The sequence below is a fragment of the Giraffa tippelskirchi genome, chromosome 9 (genome assembly GCF_054371585.1).
Source record: "Giraffa tippelskirchi isolate mGirTip1 chromosome 9, T2T-mGirTip1v1.2.pri, whole genome shotgun sequence".
Lineage (NCBI taxonomy): Eukaryota > Metazoa > Chordata > Mammalia > Artiodactyla > Giraffidae > Giraffa > Giraffa tippelskirchi.
In genome coordinates, this window is record NC_137283.1 from 71,025,029 (window position 1) to 71,048,696 (window position 23,668).

At 42.4% G+C, this 23,668-nt stretch overlaps 1 protein-coding gene across 5 annotated transcripts in view; it reads right to left on the reverse strand.

The window, feature by feature from the left end:
* Positions 1-23,668, reverse strand: part of KCNQ5 (potassium voltage-gated channel subfamily Q member 5) — a 600,369-nt gene that overhangs the window by 194,340 nt on the left and 382,361 nt on the right. For all 5 annotated transcript variants that reach the window (XM_081530759.1, XM_081530757.1, XM_081530760.1 and 2 more), the window contains exon 2: positions 15,866-15,956. In XM_081530759.1, the coding sequence (XP_081386885.1) occupies positions 15,866-15,956 (91 nt within the window). The remainder of the gene's footprint in view (positions 1-15,865; positions 15,957-23,668) is intronic.

Consider the following 23,668-nt stretch of genomic DNA (forward strand, 5'->3'; position numbering starts at 1 on the left):
TCTCTCTTAGTACATAACCCTATTCATTTTTAATGTTGGTTACAGACTCATGTTATATGATTATTCTTTAATGTTGGTGATCATCTTGCTTTGATATTAGGCAAGAGTATCTGTTTTAATAACATAAATATTTGATGACCCCAGATTCAGAAGGGTAACTGAAGCTCAGCAGAAGATGAGGATGAGTGGGGGAAAAAAAGAGGCAAAAGTTAACAAATAATCATTTTAGTTTAGATCTTGAAACTTGTGCCCAACACAACTTAATTATACTTGCCTTTACAGATCTTCCAAAGGATGAAAAATTGTTTTTGGAATTTTATACTGCTAAAATTAAAAGGTTAATTAGAGCCAGGTTATTTTAATGTCTTCATGGAGGCACTGAATTTATACACTAATATCTGGAGAAGACTCTTGAGAGTCCCTTGGACTGCAAAGAGATCCAACCAGTCCATCCTAAAGGAGATCAGTCCTGAGTGTTCATTGGAAGGACTGACGTTAATGCTGAAACTCCAATACTTTGGCCACCTCATGCGAAGAACTGACTCATTTGAAAAGACTCTGATGCTGGGAAAGATTGAAGGCAGGAGGAGAAGGGGACAACAGAGGATGAGATGGTTGGATGGCATCACTGACTCAACGGACATGAGTTTGAGAAAACTCCGGGAGTTGGTGATGGACAGGGAGGCCTGGTGTGCTGCAGTCATGGGGTCGCAAAGACTCAGACATGGGGTTGCAAAGAGTCGGACACGATTGAGCGACTGAACTGAACTGATCTGAATCTAGTCATTTGTTTTGCACAGTTGATAGTTTTACTTTGCACCTTTTTTCTCTCAGTCATTGAGCACCTCTTTGTTCCAGACATCAGGGTGGGAGTGATGAATAGGGCAAGACCCATTCTAAGGAGCCTGCATTCTGAGACAGAAACCACAGTTACAAATAAGCAAAAAAAAAAAAAAAAAAGAAAATCATGATAATGCTATAGAGCTGACAAAATAGGCTGCATGTGGAGTATGTAACCAACTTCTTTGGGCAGGGCAGCGGGACACTTAGTCTATTCACATGTTTTTTGAGCACTTGTTACTTGTTAGGCACTGTGGTACAAACTAGGAAATACAGAGACTACTAACATAAGGTACCAATTCTTAGATAGTTTTCTGTCTAGCAGAAATGAAATGTTTGGAAATCGATGACCATACTGGATACACTGAATACTGTTATTGACCATCCACTGCTATAGCCTATCCTCTGGGAGCTGTTCTGGATCCCAGAACACAGAGGGAGGAAATGTAACAATTCCTGGGGAGGGCAGGTCAGGGAAAACTTCCCGGGAGTGGGTGTGAGACTTAACACATGAGTAAGAATTACTATGGTGGTGGTAGAACAGGGATGTTGTATAAACTGGGCTTTCAAGTAGAAAAAATCCACTTATGAAAATACAGAGACAGTGTTCCTGGAAAGCATGAATGGTTTGCTATTGCTGAAGTGTAAAGTGTGACTGTGAGTGTGTGTGCGTGTTTACACACATGCACACAAGTATGCATACACACAATGCCGCTTGTGTGGGCACCTTTAAGCGTAGTCCATGTAGAAATAAGCCTAGAGAAACAGGAAGGACCAGAGAGACGTGGGAAGAAGGTCATGTGTGGCAAGGTTAAGAACTGCATCTTCTAAGTATAAAAATTATTTGGAATTTTACTTTATGTTAAAAGCAGAAAAAGATACAACAATATAAATGTTATAGATATTACGTACTGAGAAAGTGTCAATATCCATAGAGTTAATGTGAAAAATAAGGTTTATTGTTATTAAATCAAATTGTCTTATATTTTAAAGAAAATATTCTCAATTTTTTCTATTTTAACAGTCTTAAAATTTGTTTCTACTGCAGAAATATTATTTTTCTATCTAAACTGCATTCAAGTTTCCTTTATTAAAATTTTGACTAATTAAAAAAAATTGTGAAACTTTCATGAACAGGTTTGTAAAGCTTAAAGATTTAATATAGCTTAAGAAAAGGGAGAATAAGAAACTTTGGATGAAGAATAAACTATCATTTGCCACAGATTTTTATCCCTCTGGTTTATGTGACCTAAGAATGACACCTCCCATGTCATCCTTATGACTTAAGGACACACTGATGCCTTTCACTTAAAAAGACCATATTATCAAGAAGAATGCAGCAGGTACTTCTGGACTGGCAAATGGATAAAGTCTCATCTACTTACACCAACAGTGCAGTAAATGCATTGATGAAATGCTGGATATGGTGTGGAGAAAAAGAAACTCTCCTACACTGTTGTTGGGAATATAAATTGGTGCAGTCACAATGGAGAACAGTATGAAGGTTCCTTAAAAAAACTAAAAACAGAACTAACAATCCAGCAATCCCACTTCTGGGCACAAACGTGGAGAAAACTCTAGTTTGAAAATATACATGCACCCTTATGTTCAAAGCATCACTATTGACGATAGCCAAGACATGGAATCAACCTAAATGTCCATTGACAGAGGAATGGATAAAGAAGATGTGGTGCATATATACAATGAAATACTACTCAGCCATGAAAAAGAATGAAATAATATCACTTGCAGTAACTTGGATGGACCTTGGGATTATGATACCATGTGAAGTAAGTTAGAAAGAAAAAGACTTACTTATATGATATCACTTATATGTGGAATCTAAAAAGTGATACAGATGAACTTATTTACAAAACAGAAACTGACTCACAGACAGAAAACAAACTTACTTATGGTTATAAAGGGGAAAACAGGAGGAGGGATAAATTGGGAATTTGGGATTAACATATATGCACTACTGTATGTAAAACAGATGAACAACAAGGACCTATTGTATAACACAGGGAATTATATTCAACATCCTATAACAAAAATAATGAAAAGAGAAATATATGTGTGTGTGTGTATATATATATACACACACACACACACACATATATATGTATATATATAACATAACTGAATTGTGAAACATCTTGCTGTACACTTGAAACTAATGCATTACTTTACCAACAAAGGTTCATCTGTTCAAAGCTATGGTTTTTCCAATAGTCATGTATGGATGTGAGAGTTGGACTATAAAGAAAACTGAGTGCTGAAGAACTGATGCTTTTGAACTGTGGTGTTAGAGAAGACTCTTGAGAGAAACTTGGACTGCAAGGAGATCCAATCAGTCAATCCCAAAGGATATCAATCCTGAATATTCACTGGAAGGACTTATGCTGAACTGAAACTCCAATACTTTGGCCACCTGATGTGAAGAACCAACTCACTGGAAAAGACCCTGATGCTGGGAAAAATTGAAGGTGGGAGGAGAAGGGGATGACAGAGGATGAGATGGTTGTATGGCATTACTGACACAATGAATATGAGCTTCAGTAAACTCTGGGAGTTGGTGATGGACAGGGAGGCCTGGTGTGCAGCAGTCCATGGGGTCACAGAGAGTCGGACACAGCTGAGCAACTGAACTGAACTGAACTGAACTGAAACTAATGCAACATTGTAAATCACCTATACATCAATTAAAAAGAAATGCATTGATGAAAAGCCAGGTTTTAGGTAAACTTGCTCCATAAAAAGATCAGGGCTTATGATAAAAATAGAGAGCTAAGGCTTTCTGTCTTGTTCCATTGGTCTATATTTCTGTTTTTGTGCCAGTACCATACTCTCTTGATGACTGTAGCTTTGTAGTATAACCTGAAGTCACGAAGCTTGATTCCTCCAGCTCCATTCTTCTTTCTCAAGACAGAAAACAGTCAAATTCTGTAAAGCAATTATCCTCCAATAAAAAATAAATTTATTAAAAAAAATTAGAGCTAGGGAAAACCACTCTGAGCTTATGGAACTTTCTCAACAGAGATTTAACATAAACAACAATCCCAATAAGATACCAGTATGGTTAAAAAGAGATGTCGAGTTCTAACAGGGAGATGCTGCAGCAGTCCTGGCTCTCACTCACATCAGTGTGCAGAGAGCCTGATGGGAGTTTGTCAGGAGGGTGGGGGCTGCTGGATTTGGAGACAAGGGTCCTGCATCACAAGGCAAAGTTAGAGAGGTGCAGGCTTTGCACAAAATGTGGTGCTAAAGATGGATCAGTTTTGTGTGGTTGCACAGACTGGGGAGAATTGTGCTATGGATGCTTCCAAGGCACCCCTCCAGGCTTGCTGCATTCAGCCCAGATAATGTGCTTTACACTCATGCATGAGCGTGTGGGTGCGTGCTCAGTGGTGTCCAACTCTGTGACCCCATTGACTGTAGTCCACCAGATTCCTCTGTCCATGGAATTTCCCAGGCAAGAATACTGAAGTGGGGTGGGTGCCATTTCCTACTCGAGGGGATCTTCCCTATGTTCAGCTGCTGCTATTTCAGAAAACTCATCTTGAACTTCCATGTTACAGTGACCCAATTGATCATCACGTGCTAAGTCGCTTCAGCTGTGTCCGAGTCTCTGTGACCCTATGGACCATAGCCCTCCAGGCTCCTCTGGACATGGGTTCTCCTTGGACATGGGTTGCCAACCCAAGTCATGAGTTACCATGACCTTCTCCAGTTGATCATCACATATGAGGCAATTTGAATCAGGAACTGTGAAGAAACAGAACTGCATGTGCATAATACTCAAAACTCTCCACCTGATTTAAGTAGAAAAATGGGTTTAAGGAACTTCGACAGACAGGGGGGGCCATAAGTGTCAAGTGTACAGCTGGAGTGTGACAGGGATAGTGCTTCCAGCTCATAGCATTCCCCGGAGGTGTTGAGTGAATATTCAATGGGTGAATAAATGAATGGATAGATGAGCAGCTTAAGGTCAAGATGTCCTTCAGGATGCAGAGGGGCCTTAAGGAATCATTTGTCCTCTGAACAGCCCGGCTGGATGTTTCCTGTTTCTGACTCCAGTCTAGAGCTATTTTCCTGGGCTCTACAAACAGACAAGCCTCTCAACCTGCTCACACATCGCCTGCCTAAGTGGGGGGCATGCCCATCCCTGCCTGGCTACAGTGACGCTGAGGACACAGTTATCCACTGCAGGGGACCCCAGGCCAAAGTCAGAAAGTGACCTGGAAGGAGCTTGCCAGAGAGACCCAGATAGGTTGACCAAGTGTGACAGGAACCCCCCACCCTGCCCCCATACTCACAGATGTGTAATCAAGTCACATGTTCCCCAGTTATGACCACCATGATCTCTAAGAGACCAAAGAGGCAGGAGGCTCCCCATCTCCCATCCACAGTGTGCAAGATGCCCTTGGATCAGGCTGGGATTGTTCCTTTGCTTTTTTTTTAATTTTAATTTTTCTTTCTTTCTTTTTGGTTGCACTGGGTCTTCCTTGCTGAGCACAGACTTTCTCTAGTTGTGCAGAGTGGGGGATACTCTCCATCTGGTGCACGGTGTTGTCCGGTGGTGGCTTCTCTTGTTGCTGAGCACAAGCTCTAGGCGCAAGGGGTTCAGTAGTTGCAGCGTGCAAGCTCAGTTGTTGCAGCCCGCGGGCTCTAGAGTGGGCTCAGAAGCAGTGGTGTATGGGTGTAGTTGCTCTGCAGCATGTGGGATCTTCACAGATCAGGGATTGAACTCATATCCACTGCATTACAAGGAGGATTCTTTACCACTGACTGAGTTACCAGGCAAGTCCCTGTTCTTTACTTTGAAGGCTGCATTTGATGTTGATAAGTACTTGATTCCACCTGATTTAAGAAAATAAAGTTCAGGAGAGGCATGGGTGGGGAGTGGGGCCCAAAGTGAGTCCTCCCTCCTGCCTGACCACCCAGGGCTGGTGCTCCTCTCAGTCTGGGCCCCACCCAAAGGCATCTTTGTTGAGGTGCTTCAGCTCCTCAACAGCTCCGGTTGCATCAGCTCCTGGGAGGAGGGCTTCCAGGCTTCTCTTTTCAGCACAAATCGCCTGCAGCCTCCGGTGAGCCACAGCTGGAGGGCTTGTGACACCTGCAAGTCTCACTTCTGTTTTCCATTTTCCATTATGATCTGTGGATTCATTATAGTTTCCAGCCCCAGAGGAAGTCAGGCCTGCAGCCTTCTCCTGGAATCCAGCCTGTAATGCTGTTTGTCAAACGGCCATTTACAGCTTGGAAATTTTTTCTCTACTTTGCAAAAAGCATTGATATGTCTTTTTACCTTAAGTGTGACCCCTGAGGTAGGCCTGTAGGGGAAAGAAAACCCCCATATTCCAACTCAGTCTTCAGTATCTGAGTGGGATGTAGGTTGCATGGGAACAGGGGCCACCTCATTGCTTCCGGCTTTGGGTTTATATAGTTCCAACCCCAAATTCCCCATATAAGGGCAATCAGTAGACCTACATTGAAAGTAGCTTTTGGTAATCTTATCTGTGACTTTCATGAGAAATCAATGACTTGAGATAGGTTTATTCTCTCATTCCATATATCTTCAGTTCAGTTCAGTCACTCAGTCGTGTCTGATTCTTTGAGACCCCATGGACTGCAACACGCCAGGCCTCCCTGTCCATCACCAACTCCCGGAGTTTACCCAAACTCATGTCCATTGAGTTGGTGATGCCATCCAACCATCTCATCCTCTGTCATCCCCTTCTCCTCCTGCCTTCAGTCTTTCCCAGCATCAAGGTCTTTTCAAATGAGTCAGTTCTTTGCATCAGGTGACCAAATATCTTAAATGGGTATTAAAAAATGCCAAATTAACCCATTTTTCTTTCATCTCCTAGTTTCATCATTTACTCTTTATAGACCCATGATCTCAAGGCTTTTCATTTTCCCTCTGTCAGTCAGAGGCTGTAGACAGGAATATGCTAATGGGTCTGCTACTAGAGCAGGGCGGTGTCTAACTCATGTCTGGGACTCCAGTCACTGGGCTGGAAGGTAGGAAGCACTTCACATTTATCTGAATTAAAACGGCAGTGAATTAAGGCACCAGACCTAGAACAATGAAGACAGGAGAGAGGCAGGATCCAGGAGAAAATCCGTGGAAATATACAGGATCGGAGACCAACTAGAACATCCAGAACTGGGGTACCCGGGTCAAAGGAAGATGTGGGTCTAAACCAGAGAGGCAGTGAGGAAACCAAGGGCAGAGGAAGAGTCTAGACAGGCAGGGAGCATCTGAAATGGGGTGTACCCTGCCAGTGGCAGAGGGTCTCGGTTCTCCTACAAAGGTCTACAGGGCTCTGTCCAACCACACAGGATTTGCAATTTTTATTCATCTCGGGGCCATGTCCTTGGTTCCAGTCCACCCCCTGATAAGCCCTGATAAGGCCACCCTGGGCTTATCAGATCTCGCTTCTGCCTTGCAGTCCATTAGGTTTTCTGTTATTTTCTATTAGGTTTTCCACGAACGATGCCAACGGCTCCCAGAAGGCTGCCCCTTTGTGACTCCCCTGCTCCATCCAGTTCTTCTAAGTCAGGCGCTTCATCAGAGGTTAATTTTGGTGCCATATCCATGACAGAGTGGACGTTTCAACATTAATCTTGTGCAGTTAAACCATCAGCTGTCTTCTTTCATCAAAGAAGATTTGATAATTTGCCACCAGATCCCGCTTTACTAGGCGTTGCTGCTGAGTTGGCACTGGAGCCTGTGCTCAAGAAATCCACAGTGCCCATGATGCCTCAGTTTCCCCAGCCCACATCGCTCTCTCCCTCAGCTGGCCTGGTCCTCTTACTCTCCTGAGGCTCAGCAGGTGAGGTCCTGCCAGGGTTTTTACCCTCTCGCTCCATCCACCTGGAAAGCTCTTTCCTCTAATCACTGCAGGGCTGGCTGCCTCATCTCACAGCAGCCTCTGTTATGAGGCTACCCTTCTTGGCAGACCTGTATGAAACACTGTGTGATTATCTATTCCTTTTTTTCCTACTGTTATTTTTAACACTTGATTTGTTAACTTGTCTACTCTGTGTCTTCCACGAGGACAGAGATTTTGCTGCTTTGCTCACTGCTGTACCCTGATCTTCCCCCTCAAAGCCTCATCCATGCTGGGAGCTGTGAAAACACTCTGGCATCCATGGAGAAGGATGGAGACACACCTTCAGACTTAGGTGCTGCTGGAGGTCAGAGGGAAGAGCCCATTCATTCTCTGCAGGAGGTGTCCGAGCAGGTCTCAAACAATGGAAATTATTTAAGCCTGGGACCACTGCGAGGAAAGTTGCCATCCCTCCTGGACTCTGCTATTTTCTAGCCACCCTCTAGCGCTTCCCACACCACCTTGTTCCCCACCCTGCCTCCTGCTGAATAAGCTTCTGTGATTAGCGGACATAGCCACTGGCCTCGGAGTAGCCTGGCTCAGGGCTGTGCATCATGTCAAGACACGGAGCTGCGTGGAGCAGGTCTGTGACACACACTGGACACCCTGGTGAAGATCCCCGTGTTCATATCTCACACTGGGAGCGTGGAAGGTCTTGGCTGCCTTAACTGTGGGTGGAGACATGGTCTTGATTGGGCATAATTCCATTATCTTCAACTTGAACAACTCTTCCCTCTGAATCTCAAGTACGTTTCACAGAGTGCCTCGCCTACTCTGTTATTATCCTCGGTGAAGATTCAGTGTAGGTGTAAACTGCTCCAGCTTTTTCTTTTCAGTCATCAGCAGATTGATGAGAGTCATTAGTCTCCATGAATCATTTTAAAGTTTATTTGAGTTTGCCTTGATGAAAGACAAGCAAAGGAAAATAATTGCAGTTTTCAATGTTCCTTTGGATCTTCTGCTTGCTTTCTGCGGTACATGACAGGGATGTGATAAACAGAAAGGAGCATCGTTCATTCCTCACTTCTGATCACTTCACATCTTCTATCCACAGAAGACTGAAGACTCTCGAATGGATCCTTGTCTTGACATTGTTATCCTGTTTTACAGTGTTCATGCCAGCCTTTAAATGTAAAGATGTAATGTCATCTTGTACATCAAATCTACGTAATTTTATGTGCAAGCCTTTCTACTTTGGAAGGACTGGTAAATGTTTCTGGGGCTGACTTTCCCTCTGCCAGTAGGCTAGAAGGGAAATGGTAGCAACATGTCTAATTCTTCAGTACAGTGTTATATAATGGGTAGTTTCCAGTGATTAAAAAAAAACAACCCACATGTACCCATATTAGAGGAAGAAAACAAACATGTAACACAGGTTAATTACATAGCTATTAGCTTTTCAAGGGGACTCTTCACTTTACAAAAAGATTCACTACAGATTTTCTTGAAATAGTAAGCTCCACTAGTGCATTGAAGATATAATTAGATATGCCTAAATTGGATTTGTACACATTTCAGGAACTGATTCATTGTGCACAGAAACAGCAAACCCATGTTTGCTTTGCGACGCGGAGCACAACCAGCAAATATGCATGTGTTCTATCCAGAAGGTGCCAAACAGCCAGATGTTTGGGGAAGCCTGGATCTCTGACCACGTGTTTGAGTCTTGTCCAGACGCTCAGCACAATCCATTGTGGTTGGGAGTCCTCCCCACACAGCAGGGGGAAAGTGAAAGTGAAGTTGCTCAGTGGTGTCTGACTCTTTGCGACCCCATGGACTGTAGCCTACTAGGTTCCTCTGTCCACGGAATTTTCCAAGCAAGAATACTGGAGTGGGGTGCCATTTTCTTCTCCAGCAGGAGGGCAGAGGAGCAAATGCACTGAGACATTCTCTTCTTGCTAAAACTAATAACGACGTTCTTTTTACTGCTTATGGGTCAGCCATCTTAGAAGTGACAACCTTCAATGAAAATTTTGCAAACGATATACATCGTTTTCATTAAGAGGAGAGATCATTAGGGGAAGATGTCACCTGAAATATGTACAAATCATTAACACGTTGAAGAGTTTACATTTAAAGGCCAAAATGAATACTTTAAAATTAATGTGAAAGACAAGAGCTTATCCAATAGAGAGGAAACGGGCTCCAAGCAGCATTGCTATTAAGAAGGTGGGATATAGATGCCGAAACATACAAACTGGAACAAAACTTTCCACACTAGTTTAACTGAAAATAGGAGAGCTCCATTCACCAGCAGGTCATCTGCACAAAGGAGCCAGGACTGTTGGCACCCCAGATGGAAGCTGTTGATTGTTTATAAAATCAGATTTGTAATTCCTGATACAAAGCACTGCTAGTGGTGTGAAGGGATACTCCTGTTTGTGACAACTTTTTAAATAGGCTCTTTAAGAGAAAAGAAATGAACTTAACCTAAATAAAAGGGTTTCAGGACTCACTCTTGGCATATATGGAACCACAGGGAAGACTTGGATGGCAGAGCTACCCCGAGCGATGGCAGACTCACCAGGCTGACCTGTTGGTCTCAACTGAGAGGAAGAGAACGTGAGGTGGCAGCCGGGTCTGGAGCGCAGCCTGGGCTCTGCCTTATACTTAGTGCGGTAAAATGGGAGGAATGATGCTCATATTGCAAGTTTTCAAAAATGTCTTTTGCTTTAATAAGAAATCAGTGAGCTTGATATGTGAAAGTTACTTAAAAAAAATGCCAGTTCCATTTCAGTTCTGAAAAATTTACAGAACACAGGAAAGCAACACCAGATTTTTGTTGTCCTTGGTGCTTTGCTCTGTCCTCTTGAGCTGATAGGTTCTGTCCTGGGTGTGGGCCGAGTAAGCCTGCCCCCCAGATCCTCGCTGCCCCTCACCACTGCTCCACTTGCCCATCGACGATGAAGGGAGAGCTTTAACAGCCATGAGCATGATCATCAGGCACATTCACTGGGGAACCATAGCCGTCAAAACCTGCTTCCTTCACCACCAAACACAGGTGGTTATTGTGCACATGGGCCAGGCCTTAAGTGGCCACCAGAGTCACTTCTGCTTGGAGGGACAAGTCTGTGTAAAGAGCTGCTGTAATGTCCAGTGTTTGTGGTGAGAAAACTCTTGCAAAGAAACTTTTTTTTCCTACTAGGAAAGTATGATATGTTCCCAAATGCAGCCCTTTTCAAATATTCCTGGTTCATTGGCTGCCATCAGGCCCCACTGCGTGTGGAAGAGCCAGTGACCATCATTTTTGGTGCCTTCTTTGCACTGAGCTTAGCATTGGGATTTAATCCTCACAACGGCTTTATGAACCAGGTGATGTTATTACATGCTTTTAACAGACAAGAAAACTAAGGCACAGAGAAGTGGTTCCCTAAAATTACTCAGCTAAAGAGTGTTAGAAGTGGAATTTGGAGTCCGGACTCCAGAGTCTACGTCACACTCTTCGTTCTGGGCTCCGTGGTCACCATTTGGCTTGTAACCAAGGCCAGTAAGTTACAGGTCTACATGCAGATTCTCCCCTTGGGGTGGGGGACAGAGTGGAGTACTCCGAGGGAACCCCAGGAGATGAGGAGGCTGTGGCCTGTCTCTAACTTGCTGGTGCTCTCAAGGAAATGGGGGGAAAGTGTGAGGGTCAAGAAGGGCCATGGGATGCTTGTCTAGGGACCAGTTTGCCTAAAGGTGTTCCCTATCAGAAGTGCGGGTGTCTTTTACTTGCCAGAAATAGATTTATTTGGAATGTGGGTATATCTACTGAAATGTTAAAAAAAATGAGACAGAGTTATGGAAAAAATATAGTTGTGATGTGTGGTTTATATATGTCCTCTAAATTTACTCCTTTGGTGTTGTATTTCTCACCAAAAATATAAAAAAAGTGACTTTATTGTAAAATTTTGCAAACATTTAAAAGCAATTCCTAATACAATTTAGATAGCAATTCTTCAGACATGCATCATTTTGGGAACTAAAAACATTGCCAGTCAGAATTGTGTTCTATGAATTCTGTTTGATTAGATATTCAGAGGGTAAAAAGACTTTGAAATCAGATTAACTGTTTTAAAAACACATGCAATAAGAGTAAATGCAATATTCTCCAAGTAATTAAGATTTCTCTTGCCTTTTTGCAGTATTCTACAACTGACTGAACTTTTATAATATACTGTGTTAACTAACTGTGAAAAGAATTATTATATGCATGCTTTTCCAATTATTACTAAATAAAAATAAAAAAAACAAAGGTCGTACTTGATATTTTTGTTCAAATAAAGCATAGTCTTTGGAGAAAACACTGATGAAAAGAATAACATCGGTAAAACCTTAGGCCTGCAACACAGTCCAATTATTTTCAGGTAGGTTTTAAGATTATACTTCTATTTAGGTATACCTTGACAATTTATCACTAGAGCACAAAAAGAGGAGACCTATGGAAAGCCAAGTAGCAACAGCTTTCAGAGACTATCCATCTGCAGCATGTACTACACTGCTTAATACAAAGGCCACATGTACATAAAAGGACTGGTTTCAACTCTGTTAGAGCGAAAGGCATTGGAGACTGAAGGATACTCCTGCACTCTTGGTGGGAATGTAAACTGGTGCAGCCGTTATGGAAAACAGCATGGAGGCTCCTTAAAAAACTAAAACTAGAACTACCATATGATTCAGCAATCTCACTCCTGGGCATATATCTGGAGAAAAATGTAATTCAAAATGATACATGTGCCTCCATGTTCATGGCAGCACTATTTACAATGGCCAGGATATGGAAGCAACCTAGGTGTCCATTAACACATGAATGAATAAAGAAGATGTGGTTCAGTACTTAACCATAAAAGAGAAGGAAGTAATGTCATTTGCAGCAAAATAGATGCATTCAGAGATTATCATAGTAAGTGAAGTAAGTCAGAAAGAGAAGGATAAATATCATATGATATTGCTTAGATATGTAATCTAAAATATGATATAAATGAACTTATTTACAAAACAGAAACAGACTCACAGACATAGAAAACAAACATGGCTATCAAAGGAGACGGGGAGTGGGGAGCGGGATAGACTAGGAGTTTGGGATCAGCAGATACAAACTACTACATACAAAATAAACAACAAGGTCCTACTTGTTGCATAGCACAGGGAACTATATTCAATATCCTATAATAAACCACAATAGAAGAGAATATAGGAAAAATATATATTGGAATCATTTTGCTGTACTCCAGAACTAATACAACATTGTAAATCAACTATACTTCAATTAAAAAATATGGAAATGAATATCAAAACTATCATGTTGAGTATAAGAAGCCAAACGTAAGACTCTGTATAAGACCTCATTCTTTTACTCAACATAATGATATATACAATTTCATATATATGACATACTTTGTTATACAGCCCTAAGAAACTAATACACGTGACAAACAACAGGTGTTTGTCAAAACTCATGAAACTAGACACTTAAAATGTGTGATGATTTTTCTATGTAAATTGTATCTTAATAGACTTGATTAAAAACAAGGGAATTAAAGAAAAAAAAGACTGAGGGATAAAAGGAGACTTACCAATGGCCAACGGGTACACAAAAAGGCCCTCAACATCACTAACCATCAGGGAAATGCAAATCAAAATTACAATAAGATTTCACCTCACCCCTGTGAGAATGGCCGCATTAAAAATCGAGGGATAAGTGTTGAGGAGAATATGGAGAAAAGGGAACCCTCCTACACAGTTGGTTGGTGGGAATGTAAAATTGGTGTAGCCACTGTGAAAAACTGTGACATTTCCTTAAAAAACCAAAAATAGAATTACCATATGATCCAGCAATCCTACTCCTGAGTATTTATCCGAAGGAAATGGAATTAAGAGCTCAAAGAGACCTCTGCACCCCCATATTCATTGCAGCACTATTCACAACAGCCAAGACACAGAAACTATCTATGACACACACACATGCAAACTGGAATAATCTTCAGCCATAAAAACAAATCTTGCCATTTGTGATGGCATGGATTGTTCTTATGCTAAGTGAAATAAGTGAGACAGAGAATATGGCATGATCTCACTCACACATGGGATCTAAAGATCAAACCTCCCTGAACTCAGAGACACAGAGTAGCCTGGTGACTGTGCAGGTGGGGGAAATGGACGAAGATGCTCAAAGGACATGAGCTCCCTGAGATCAGTGGGTTCTGAGGGTCTAATGCACAGCATGGTGACTATAGGTAACATGCTGTACTGTATATTTGAATGTTGATAAAGGGGGAGATCTGAAGAGTTCTCATAACACACATACACACACAATGGTAACCATGTGAAGTGATGAAGTGTTAACTAAGTTTACTGTGGTAGTCATTTTGCAATATACATGTATATAAAATCATCACACTATACATTTCAACTTATACAATGTATATCAATATATCTCAATAAAACTGGCAAAAAACAATGAGAGGTGTAAAACATCTACATTTTTATATACTCACATACACTTTAGTTACTGAACTCTGGTTAGTTGTCTACTGCTTAGGAAATTTTAAAAATCATGTTCGATGCATGAGACAAATGCTCAGGGCTGGGACAATGGGATGACCCAGAGGGATGGGATGGGGTGGGAGGTGGGAGGGGGGTCCAGGAAGGGGAACACATGTAAACCCATGGCTGATTCATGTCAATGTATGGCAAAAACTATTACAATATTGTAAAGTAATTAGCCCCCAACTAAAATAAATAAATTTATTTAAAAAAAAATCATGTTAACCAGCTTTTGACTTTTTAATAACATAGGTTTCTTTGAACTATTTAGAAACTCTTTAGCAAAGACTGAATTGCTCAGACCATTTAGTGTATGAGGCTAAAAGCCCACTTTCTACCCCAGTGGAACCCCTGGAAATGGAACAAAGCCCAGTGGGCTCTTTAGTCTATTTGCTGTCTGCCTGGGCTTTGAAATAGCAAACTTGATGTTAGCAATATATTGATGAGTATAATTTTTATGGAAAATTATGGAAATTATGGAAAACTAATTGGAAAAGATTCGTTTCAGGTTCCAAAGTGACTTCTCCTTCATGTAGGATGGAGTCTGAATGAAGTCTTGGTAACTCCACGCACAAACCAGTCTCTGACAGAGCAAGGAAAAGAGCAGCTCTCCGGGTTATATGAGCTGACACCTTTCACTCCCTGCCTTCACGGTAAGAGTACTCTCCTTGATAAAATGCTCATTGCTGTGCTTAACCAATTTCTGTTTATTAGGGCACACAGTCATCTTACTCCACTCCCCTCTTTCTCTCTTTTCCTCTCTAGTCCACCAAATTTTATGGAAAAGTAAGTTGTTCCAATTTATAGCTCATTTAGACAGTTCTGAGACTGTCAAGTCTGATACTCTGGGACATGGTGAGTAGGTCACAAAGGATGTAAATGAACCAAACTTTCAGTCAGCTGTGATTTAAGTATACAGCAGCATAGTTCAGTTGTAATAGAATGGCTAAGAGCTGAAAAGGCCCAGAATAATTCAGACTAAAATATCTTGCGGTATTTTTCCATTTTAAAATGAATTGAGCAATTCTCTCTGGTTGAGGATTGACAGCATAATGGAAACAGAGCAAACTGTGGGATTTCTCACCAGGTAACTGCATTAGCAGCAAAATTCATAATACAGTCTGTTGGTTGAAAAGAACATGATGCCTTCTGTTTTCTTACGAGGTGCTATATTCTCACAGGTCTTGGCCAATTATAAGTAGCTATATTGACAAATTGTGGTTATTGGGAAACACTGTCTAAGCTATAACTTTTAACAATATTATGAAAGACTGCATGGATGCTGATTCTCCTTGTAATTTATTGTGGTGGAGAAACATAATTAAAACTGCTTCCACGTATTGCCTTCTACTAAGGAGGCAACAATCACATAAGATACTGCTACATAATAGCAGTCTGGAATATTTCCATGTATTCTAGAGGACTGACTAAAGATTAAAAGAGTGGGCACACATTTCAGCGACCTTTGAGACTTTTTTGCTACACAGAAACTCTTGTTTTTTTCTAGAGAGAACTTGTTGTGGGACAAAATGCATTGCATAAATATTATAGACAGTCCACATATTAAGTAAACTTTATGTACAAATTTGTTTTTATGTTTCACTTACCAGAATCAAGAGGCAACTTGAGGCCAATTTGGTGTGCTCAGGGATGGTGGAAAACACTGACAAAATCAAGCAACCAAAGACGAGGAGAAAACTGTAAAACAACAAAATAAGAGAAATCTGATGAGAAGCTGGCCTTAGAATGACAGACTTAATTTGGTATTTCTAATGGATAAAGCACAAGATCCATTTGAATTGACATTGATCAAATTGTAAAAGCTCTAAAAGTGGCTAGCCATTTTAAATATCAAAACACAATGTGATGCCCAATGCACATGGGGCTCCTTCATAACTTTATTGATGCGGAGGGTGTGTGTGTGTGTGTGTGCGTGTTGTGTGCTATGCTTAAATGTCCTCAGCTAGGAATCTGTAAATTTCCTACAAAGAGCTCTCACGAGCAGGCGTCCTGAAAGGCCCAGAAGTGTGTTTTGCTTTCCTGTGTGGAGCACAAACTGTAGCCACTCTGCTGTCAAAGGAGCAGACTCACCCTCCCGTTTGGCAGCTTTGGTGAACCGTCAAGCATTCTGAGTGGTTACTAAGCCATTGGCTCCTTTTTAGAGTCCAACATTGCTCCCAGATTCTCATTTGTCATTTCTTTATTTTAATAATAAGAACAGAAAGTGACTTCTGCTACCCACATGCTTTCCATTCCTTTCCGGTCAAACCCTTACAGAAATGTTCCCCTGCCCAGCTTCATTTGCACTGTAGTGACAGGGAACATGACTACCAGTCAATTTGCAGGCATTTTTATTCCTAGAAATACTGAACCTCTGGGACCCGGGGGCGGGAAACCAAGTTTCCAAAGTAAACGTTTAATAGAATGGGCAGGCTTGGTTTTAACGTTGAAAATTTACTTATCCTGAAATTAAAAAAAAAAAAATCCCAATAGCTGAGCTATTTGCTCTAAGTCATATTTTTTCACTTTGACAATAATTTGATTATACATAGCTATATTGCCAAATTGTGGTTTTCAGAAAACACTGTCTGACCTGTAACTTTTAACCATATTATAAGAGACTGCAAGGATGCTGATTCTCCTTGTAATTTATTGTGGTGGAGAAACAAAATTAAAACTGCTTCCAAGTATTGCCTTCTACTTTTGAGGCAATGATAACAAAAAACACTGCTACATAATAGCAATCTGGAATATTTCTTTGTATTCTAGAGAACTGACTTGTACAATTTCATCTCTTACTCAACAATCTCCTTTAAAACATCAGCTCTCTGTTCTTTAGCATGGCGTGGATCTAACATTTGCCCCTTCTTGACTTCCCCTGACAAGTCTGCATGTCTTTCTATGACATTTGACTGGGGGCTCCCAAGAGTTCAAAGCCAGGGATTGGTGACTTATGGCCAAGGTACTAATCTGGCCCCTAATGCCTGTTTTTGTAAATAAAGTTTTATTGGCACACAGCCACACTCATTCACTTGTGTATTGCCTATGGTTGCATTCATCAAAACTGCAAAACTGAGATTTGTGTTCTAAGCATGAGGCTGGAATATTTACTCTCTATCCTTTAGAGGAAAATTTGCTGAGTCCTGATTGATACCATGCATTCCTTATTTCTATACATCCATTTTGGTGCAGAAGCGAAGTGGGTCTGCCGATAATTACTCACAGAGGGTTTCCTATAAGCAAGACACTGTGCTAAGTCCCTTTCACATGCACTTTCCACGTTATCCTCTCAAATTTATGGAGTAGAAATCTCACTGTTCCTATTCTGTAGACATGAAAACTGACAATTAGGAACACTCTGTGACTCATCCCAGGCCATTTAGGAGGAAGAGGGTTCAAGCACTGTCTGTCCTACAGTCACTGGGCAGTGTTGCTGAGGAGCAGGGAGAATAGCAGTGATGGTTTCACAAGACTCTTGGAGTTAGTGGGGGTACTTCTCTCTCTCTTCCTGCTGAGAGGGAAGTCGTTACCATTCTGAATAGCAGAAGGCTTCAAGAAGGACTTCAGGGAAGGACACTGCTAGGGAGAAAACTTGGTGTCTGAGTTAATGGTTATTAACTCATCATACTTTTGACTCATGTACTTCGTGATTCAGGATTCTTTCAATTATACTTTAAATTGGCCCTAACAGACTGGGAATTGCAAACTAGAAGTCAAATTCCAGCATACCTACACCTCGAAGTACTCTTCCTTCATGAGTGAAAGTGAAACTCAGGGATCACTAAAGTAGCTGGGAGAATGATATGGAATCAAATACAGACAGTTACAGATGTTTCCCTCTGGCAAGTGACTGCTATCTATAGATGCCTCCTGAGTCCAGGGTGAGCAGAAAACATGCAGAGAAGCAAGCAGGGAATGACTCAGTCACTAAGACACCGTCTCCTCCAAGAGCATCTCAACAGTGGCTTCATGACCTCCATGTGTATTTTCAAAACAGGACTACATCATGCCCTTTTGTTAGTGCCTCCTTCATGAACAGCTGGGTGCTGCGTAATCTTTTTCTTTCATGTCAATACTTTGCCCATTTTCTCTCTTGAGCCGATCTTACCCTTCTTTCTAACAAGAGTAGCTTCTGTACTGGAAATCTGTTATTTCTATGGGAGCCCAGCTGAGGACAGAAAACCAAAGACCTCCACTGCTCTGGCTGCCCAAGAGGCTATGGATGAACAAATACATTATTAATTCCCAAATTCCTTCCTTCCCTCAATCATTCATCCACTTGTCCAATCAGCAAATACTGATTAAGCATACAATACTAGGCTGAGTCACAGGGATATAACAACAAACAAGACTTTCTTTTCTTGCCTTTGCAGAGTTTATGATCTGTTGAGGCATACAGAAAAGCAAACAGATGTAAAAAGTAAATGAAAATTCTGAGTGATGATTGCAAAGATAGGGAAGATGCAGGGGATGACAGGAACATACGGGAGAGGAGGAATCACACGGGACTGGTTACTTAGTTTGTGGAGTTGGTGCAAAGTGAACATGTGGGGGCCCTTTGTTAAAAGATTATGAAGAATTTCAAGGCAATGACAGTGGAGCATGACACGGGCACCCTTCCAGGTTCTGGGCTCCATGAGACTGCACAGGTGGCACAGCCACGAAGTCAGATCTGGGATTTTGGAAGACTTCTTGGAGCAGGTAAGGAGTGAAACGAGCCCTGAAGGCCCAGGAGGGTTGGTCTGCACGATGGTTGTGTGGCTGGGGAAAGGGACAGTCTAGGCCATTCAACTGTATGGGTGAAGGCCAGGTGCAGGCATCACCAAAACTCACTAATTAACCAACAGGGTAGAGTTAGTGAACTCCTTCTAGCTAGCTTATTCTTTGGTGGTTCATGAAAAGTGTAAAGCAGATCATTCCTGCAACTTCATTTTTTTTTTTAACATAGGAATCATCTCAACTCCATTGAAAACACGTACTGAGTACCCTCTGTGAAAGACACCGTGCCAAGCATAAATGAGAGATGAGAATAAACCAAAGTAGACCCTATCCTTAAGGAACAGTGTGGTGAGTAAAGTGAACACACACAGTAGTCATCATGAAGGTGGTGACAGATACACGCTAGGAAAAATATCACAGAGCCTAAAAGGAAGTGGCGGGGGTAGAGTGTTCTGTTCAGTTGGGAGTTGTGGAAGCACATCAAGAAAGTCTCCAAAAGTGGGTGTTGCTGGAGCTGGTCTTTGAAGGAAAGGTGGGGCTTTGACAAGAGAAGTTTCTGGAGAAACACATTCCAGAAGCAGGGTATAGTAGGAGAGAGGCAGCGATCCAGAAAATGGATGAGATAAAGTATCTGCTCCCTGTTTCATGGAAGAAGAAGTTACTGAGTTTAACTGCAGCATGGACGGGACAGGTGGCTTGAATTGGGAGTCTGGGGCCATGACGGGTAGCACTTCAGGGTCTGTCTTTAGTTCAGCAGACAGAGGAGGCCACTGAATGTTTCTGAACAGGAAGCTCATCTCATCAGAGGTGCCCTCTGGGAAGATCAAGTCAGCAGCCACGCGTGTTAGGACATCTCTGAGTAGGGTCAGAGACGTCTCTGAGAAATAGGGTCAGGAGTAATGATGACTCAGGTTAGGCTGTGAGCTCGCTGGCAGAAATGAGGCAGCCTGGAGGGATGGCGTGAAAGCACTAGCTCCCTCACTTGGTAACTCTTGGCCTTGCAGGTAGAGTTTGGGAAGGGGGTGGGGGCCTGAGAAATCTGAGGTCTCCATCCACACTTACTGGTGATGCTCTTAACAAGTCAGCAGGGGAAAAGTCAGGAGAGTGAGGAGGAAAACCTGATTTTGAGGAGAAGACAAACCCCGTCTTGGACACCCCCATGGAACTGTGGGTCTGAATCTTGGGCACAAAGTCTGGCTGAGATACAGGAGTGCCCTCCCCTGGAGGAAGCAAATGAACAGAAAGTACAGAATGAGCACAGATGGTTTAAATGGCATACAGGCTAGCTGGGGACACTTCCTGATCTTGGAGAGTGACATCATGGGAGCAACAGACACACGCTGCTGTGAAGTGGCTCCGGGTGGCCCTGCCAGAGACAGATTCCTTGGCTGGAGAAGCACTGGGCTGACAGCGTCTCCGAGGGGACAGCTGCACTGCTGGGTCTGAGTGTGGCTCTGTTGACCTCACTGCTCCTGAAGGTCCCACACACCTGTGTGCAGTCTGACAACGACCCTACTCCGCGTCTCTGCAGGCCGAAAAGAAGTGGGAGCGGAAAAGAGTCACTGGACATGGGCTGTCTTTATTTAGGGTATACAAGCCCCCAGGGGGTCTGTAGGTAGAATTCCAGGGAGGGGTGAATGCGGATCGGAAAAATTATATCTTCGTCACGAATCATGGCCAAAAACCATGATGGTATCATCAGGACTAAAAACCATGATGCTATCAGCAGGACTCATGACTTGGTCACGCATAGAGATTGCAGATATTTTCATACCCCATTCTATAGTTGTAGATGAACCAGTTGTGTTTCATCTTACATGTTGATTTTGCCTCATCACTATTTCAAAATTATGGTAGTTATTAGACCCACTGGTGGGAATTTTTTTTTTAACTCATCGATAAAGAAGCATATGTATAATTCTATCAGAAACTTTAATATTTTAATAATAGCATTTCAAATTTAATTTTTTTCTTTTGTAATCACCTGTATTTTATGCACATACAACATTATTACGAGGAAAAGCTCACAGCCTTTGCCAAACTGCTGAAGGTCCATGGCACACAAAAATTAGAAGCCTGTGGTAGGAGACGAGTCAGGGGCTGGGGAGTGGAAAATGACCAGTTAGGCATGGGTCACCAACTTACTCAGGTAATGTTTCTTTTTTTTAATCCTAGAGCATTTTAGATATTTGTTTTCATGTTTATTTTCCCCTTACAGGTAGGTTTTAAAATAATTTTGAAAAAAATATGAATATTCTTTCTCTTATAATTAATCCTGCGATATCAGGTTTTAAAATAATTTTGAAAAAAATATGAATATTCTTTCTCTTATAATTAATCCTGCGATATCATAAAACCTATATCCCTAGAAAATTATTCTGTAACAGCTATTGGCTTTTACTTTTCCTGAAGCAACCATTTATATCTTGTTTCTGAGGAAATTCACTTTGATGTGGACTTTCTGTCCTTTAGAATGCAGAGATTATTATAAGAGGAGAAGAAGGGCATTTATGATACAAAATATTGTCAGTTGAAAGGCCTCTATGTTTATCCCAGAAAACTACCATCAGCTTTCGTGGGCTAATTAAGACCCAGTTGGTCATATTTACGTTGGTGCACGCATGCTCAGTCCCTTCAGTCATGTCTGACTCTTCACCGTCCCGTGGACTATAACCCACCAGGCTCCTCTTGCTTTGGGAGAAGGGTCCACTTGGAAATACCGTGTGTGCTTGTGGAACAGATGATGTCTGTGACTTGGGAAGTCAGTTCATGCTTTGAGCAGGGGTTCATTTGGGAAGAATTAAAGTGATGGGAAAATAAACCAAGTTACACAACATCGTTCACACAAACGTACGCCTCAACCCCCCAGGAGCTGGTGAACAACGCGCTGGAGAAGGAGAAGAGGGGCTGATGGAGACAGCGTGCTCTGAGGGAGCTGAGCTCACTCAGCAGGCAGACTTCCAGCACGAGCTTCTGTGGGTGCAGCAACTGCACACTCCCACCTAGAAGGTGCTCTTGGCAAGGATTTTGGGGGACGGTATGCTTTCCACGCATAACTCTCCGTGTGAGTCAACTATTTAGGAAAGTTCTGGGGTAGAGGTGATCGCAAATGTCTGAAAGGGACTGGAATTGTGGAATTAGAGAATGACAACAGGAAGTAGATAGGAAGTTTTCAAAGAAAACAGTTCTTTAGAAGAAACTTCTGAAGGAAATTCAACACTGCCTCTCCCTTCTCAGGAACTTCTCAGTACCGCTTTAGTAGAGTGTGTGTCTGAGGAAAGATCTCACGGTGCACAGCGACTCACGAGGCCAGAGTGTACGCGCCGGCATCAGTGACCACAGATGACCCACCGGCTGCCACCGCACTTGCCTGAGGAAGCGCTGCCTGAGAAATCTGGAAAGAAACCTGAGAAATCTGTCTAAGGAAACTGGAGCCCAGTTTTTTGCTTTCAGCATCCTAAATTTGCCTTCATTTCTAAACTTGGCGCTTTGCAAAATGTCCTTCTTGTATAATTTTTCCATAAAAGGGCATTTTGCACATGAAATCTATCTACCACATGCCCTAGCTTCCATTGCAAAGCAATGGAAATTAAATACATTTTTGGTGTCTTTAAAGGTGGCTTGGAATATTTGATTGAGAACACTGTATGATACTGCTTTTCAAGTGCTCTGAGCTCCAAATATTAATAAAGACCTTAATCAATAAATACTACCACCGCAATCTCTGTGAAGCTGAAAACCTAAGGTCATCAACATTTTTAGAAAGAGAAATGCTGCCTTTTACATGTGTGTATAGTCAAAGCTATGGTTTTTCCAGTAGTCATGTATAGATGTGAGAGTTGGACCACAAAGAAAGCTGAGTGCCGAAGAATTGATGCTTTTGAACTGTGGTGTTGGAGAAGACTCTTGAGAGTCCTTTGGACAGTGAGGAGATCCAACCAGTCCATCCTAAAGGAAATCAGTCCTGAGTGTTCATTGGAAGGACTGATGTTGAAGCTGAAACTCCAATACTTTGGCCACCTGATGCGAAGAGCTGACTCATTGGAAAAGACCCTGATGCTGGGAAAGATCGAAGGCAGGAGGAGAAGGGGACGACAGAGGATGAGATGGTTGGATGGCATCACCGACACAATGGACGTGAGTTTGAGTAAACTCCGAAAATTGGTGATGGACAGGGAGGCATGGCGTGCTGCAGTCCAGGGAGTCAAAAAGAGTTGGACACAACTGAGCGACTGAACTGACCGACTGACACGTGTGTGGTATGAAAAGGAGGTCAGAGGGTGTTGGGAGGGGAGGTCTCTGGTTGCACAGAGCGTTTCTGCAGAGGCCATCCTGATGCCCATAAGTGAGAACAAGAAAGAAAACCCAGCAGCAGTTCAAGAGCCTCCCCTCAGAGGCCACTGGCCTGCTTTGCCCCCAGGAGTGGGGAATCCCAGCGGCAAGAAGGGCTTCTGACTGTGCGCTCTCTCTCGACAGGGACTGTTCTAAAGGCATCATTCACTAGTGGCCAACCGTGCCACCATGCAGAGAGTCCAGTGTGCAGAGCCCCTCAGCACTGAGCTGCCTAGGACTGTGACAGACACTTCTGATGGAGCCAGGTCTGCTGGTTCAGGGCCTCTCCCCACTGGTCTTCTGCAGGGTCTGGACCCTGCGGATCTGTGCTGCTGCCTCCATGTCAGTTCATCAGCCCC